The 2845-nt window shown below is 44.5% G+C and overlaps 1 protein-coding gene across 3 annotated transcripts; it reads left to right on the top strand.

Annotated features, from left to right (window-relative positions):
- Positions 1–257: 257 nt before the first annotated feature.
- Positions 258–2645, top strand: LOC115770117 (COMM domain-containing protein 4). 3 transcript variants are annotated; one of them, XM_030715239.1, is made up of 4 exons: positions 258–389; positions 1939–2079; positions 2133–2364; positions 2425–2645. In XM_030715239.1, the coding sequence occupies exons 1-4, from the start codon at positions 285–287 to the stop codon at positions 2643–2645; spliced, it is 699 nt and encodes a 232-aa protein (XP_030571099.1). In that variant the 5' UTR covers positions 258–284. The 3 variants fall into 3 exon arrangements, with proteins under 3 accessions (XP_030571099.1, XP_030571098.1, XP_030571100.1); XM_030715238.1 differs by having other exon boundaries at positions 372–425; XM_030715240.1 differs by lacking the exon at positions 258–389 and adding an exon at positions 956–1101.
- Positions 2646–2845: the final 200 nt, after the last annotated feature.

The following is a 2845-nucleotide window of genomic DNA, read 5'->3' as shown; positions in this document are numbered from 1 at the left end:
TGTTTGGGGGTGTTGCTTCAAGGCGTTAATCGTAGATTAGTATCTATATGCTCAAACAATGTAAACTAATTGATATATTTAAAAATTTCTTTACTGTTGCACAAAGAGTAGTGCATTTTATAAGAACGATGTCTATTGGCAATATGATTAATATTTTCACATGATATCTATTTATATTTTGTGAGTTAATTTCAAGTCATACATTTTAAACATGGCGCCACTTTCTCTATCGATATATCGAACGGTAAATTAACGAACCAAACGATTGCATGTGAGTAGCAAACATGCTAATCGATATATTTGTGGAGGAAGTCGATATTTGTTTAGCGTTCCTAATAAGATTGAACAAAAATATAAAAAGAATTAATAACAACAATCGCACAAGGATGGTGAGTAACCTCTCGCTGCGTTTTTATTGTTTGCTGGTAAACATTTAGAGCTAGTGCTGTAATTAATTGATAGATTGACATTTCATACATTTCTGGAACGAAGTAGTAGATGGGACAATAGCTGTTGTGCCATTTCCGATGCGGGCAATGAAAAGTTCGGGATTAGTAATAATTGTGTTCCATGCCTGTGCCGGCTACTCCCGACACTGTTTCGGGCAATGAGATTAGCGGTCCGCCCCCTGCTTGATCCGGCGAACGTTTGCCGCCCCAGGAATGGAACCGCTGCTTCTTGCCCAGAACAACCGAATTGCGTTTGTCGTCCCGCTGGAGCTTAAAACGACAGCGCTCTATGACCGCATCTCGTATGATGGTCGCGAACTCAACGTCATTGAACTGTGCCATTAGCAGCTTGAAGAAGGCCCAGATCTCACCGCGCTGGGATGTTGGTGGTGGAGCATATTGATGGAACAGCCAGGTCTCGGATAGCGGGGCATCCTCTGGTGGTACGGGTCGAGCGTTGTACGCGTCACACACATCCTCAAAGCTGAGTATGGCCTGGAGAATGAACTTGCGATACTTGGCCAACTGCAGCTCGCAGGTGTTCAGCTCCAGATCCACAGACGTGTGCGCGGGCAGAGCATATAGCTGCCTACAAATGCCCAACAGCAACAGCAAGCGCCAAGTGGGCAGCATCCTCGTTGATGCAGTTGATGTGCGTTTGTAAATCCTTTTAGAAACCTTTTCGGCGGCACGCGCGCACTTGTAGATTAGCAATGAGCAACTGTGCACTCGAAGGGCACTTACAATGGCCTTATATACCGCCAGCAGCGAGGTAGTCCGAGCCACCCACAGACGTCTGCCAACTTTGAAGTTCATAAAATAATTATAAAACGTTGTCGTTTACATTTCTAAGCCGTTACACACGGCTAAAGAGCGAGTCCTAATAAGCAGCGCTACGGCTACGGCTGTTCGGATCTATGGGCCGTGTGGGGGTTGGCTTTGCGTCCAGCAACAAGTGTCATAAATTTACGGCGTACTCTTTAGCTGCTAACTGCTGCTCATTTGTATATATTTTTTTCTTTGCGTTCCCCCGTTGAAAATTTATTAATCCTGCCCGTAGATAAACGTGACGTTCACTTGAAACAGCGTGCCACTGCGAGTCGCCTTTATATGTCACAAGCTGCTCATTAGCTTGTGGCAGTCAGCCGCCCGCACTGCCCGCACCGCCCCCTGCCACAACCCACAGTTGTGCACCCCTTTTGGCAGCCTTGTCAGCCAGTTGTACAAATTGCTGGCTGATTAGCAGGCAAGCGCATGAAATTAATCATATGCAAATACGAGTGTGCTACACTTTGCGCATTTTTTCTTTTCTCTCGAATTAGCCCACTTGTTGAATCCTGCTCTTTAATTTACTTGGGACATGACGAATGACAAAGTGCGTAGGCGTGCAAAGGGGAAAACAAGTAGTTGTGACGCGTGCTTTTGAGAAAGTCCTTATGCACTTGTTACTTATCTTAAAATTAAACACAATTCCACTTCCTTCTTGCAGAAATTTCGATTTTGTGGCGATGGCGATTGTCCTGATTGGGTTTTAGCTGAAATCATATCCACCCTCTCGAACTTGAGCGTCGACAACTTGGAGCAACTGGCCCAGATAGTGGCCAAGCGCATCAGCGGCGAACAGTTTGAAGTAAGTTACTGATAAAATCTACAGAACGTAACCTAATTTGGTTTACTCTACAGGAAGCTATTGTAAGGTCTCTCACTTCGTGTGTTACAAATGATGGTAAAACAGCCGTTGCCTGCGTTCACTATATGCTCACGAACGCGGCACGGTATAGCTGCTCCGAGACAATCTTTGGAGAAGAAATTCAACAGCTTGGCTTGCCCAAGGATCATGCGGCGGCCATGTGCCGAGTCCTGCAAGCGCATGCCACGGTCATAAGACAAAAACTTATAGATAAGGCATTTAGAAGTAGGTCATTCCCTAAATCACATGATATCCATTTGTAATCAACTTTCATTCGACTTTCAGTTAATGAGCTGCAAAGCATACGAAATGTTACCTCGCCTGGGGAAACGCCCCCAAACTGTGCCACCTTGGAACTTAAAATCTCGCAAGAATTAGTCGATGGACTACCTAAAGATACCACGCATATAGTTAATATTGAATGTGCCCAGCTGGGAGCACTGCTCGATGAAATGAAATTGGCCCGTGATATTATGCTCAAATATGAGAATAAAGAGAATACATAGAAATACATGAGAAATATAAGAGAAGCAAGCTACTGTCTGGCTGGCTTGGTGGCCGCCTAGCTGTATAACTAGTTAAGAAGAGGGAATATGCCTCGCTCTTTACAGGGTGCAAGCATGTCAATGAACATGTAGTGTTCTATCTGTTGGTTGATGTTTTCATCAATTTGCTTACTATATAATGCAAATCCTACGGAACTTGC

Source organism: Drosophila novamexicana, unplaced genomic scaffold (genome assembly GCF_003285875.2).
Source record: "Drosophila novamexicana strain 15010-1031.04,08,12 unplaced genomic scaffold, DnovRS2.1 tig00004555-arrow-pilon, whole genome shotgun sequence".
Taxonomy (NCBI): domain Eukaryota; kingdom Metazoa; phylum Arthropoda; class Insecta; order Diptera; family Drosophilidae; genus Drosophila; species Drosophila novamexicana.
The sequence above is the reverse complement of the archived record's forward strand: the minus strand, read 5'-3'. Positions and strand labels throughout refer to the sequence as shown.

Coding starts and splice junctions, on each gene's coding strand:
- LOC115770117 (XM_030715239.1), top strand. CDS start 285: ATGCTAATCGATATATTTGTGGAGGAAGTCGATATTTGTTTAGCGTTC. Junction 390..1,938: donor ACAACAATCGCACAAGGATG/GTGAGTAACCTC, acceptor TCCTTCTTGCAG/AAATTTCGATTTTGTGGCGA. Junction 2,365..2,424: donor TATAGATAAGGCATTTAGAA/GTAGGTCATTCC, acceptor TTCGACTTTCAG/TTAATGAGCTGCAAAGCATA.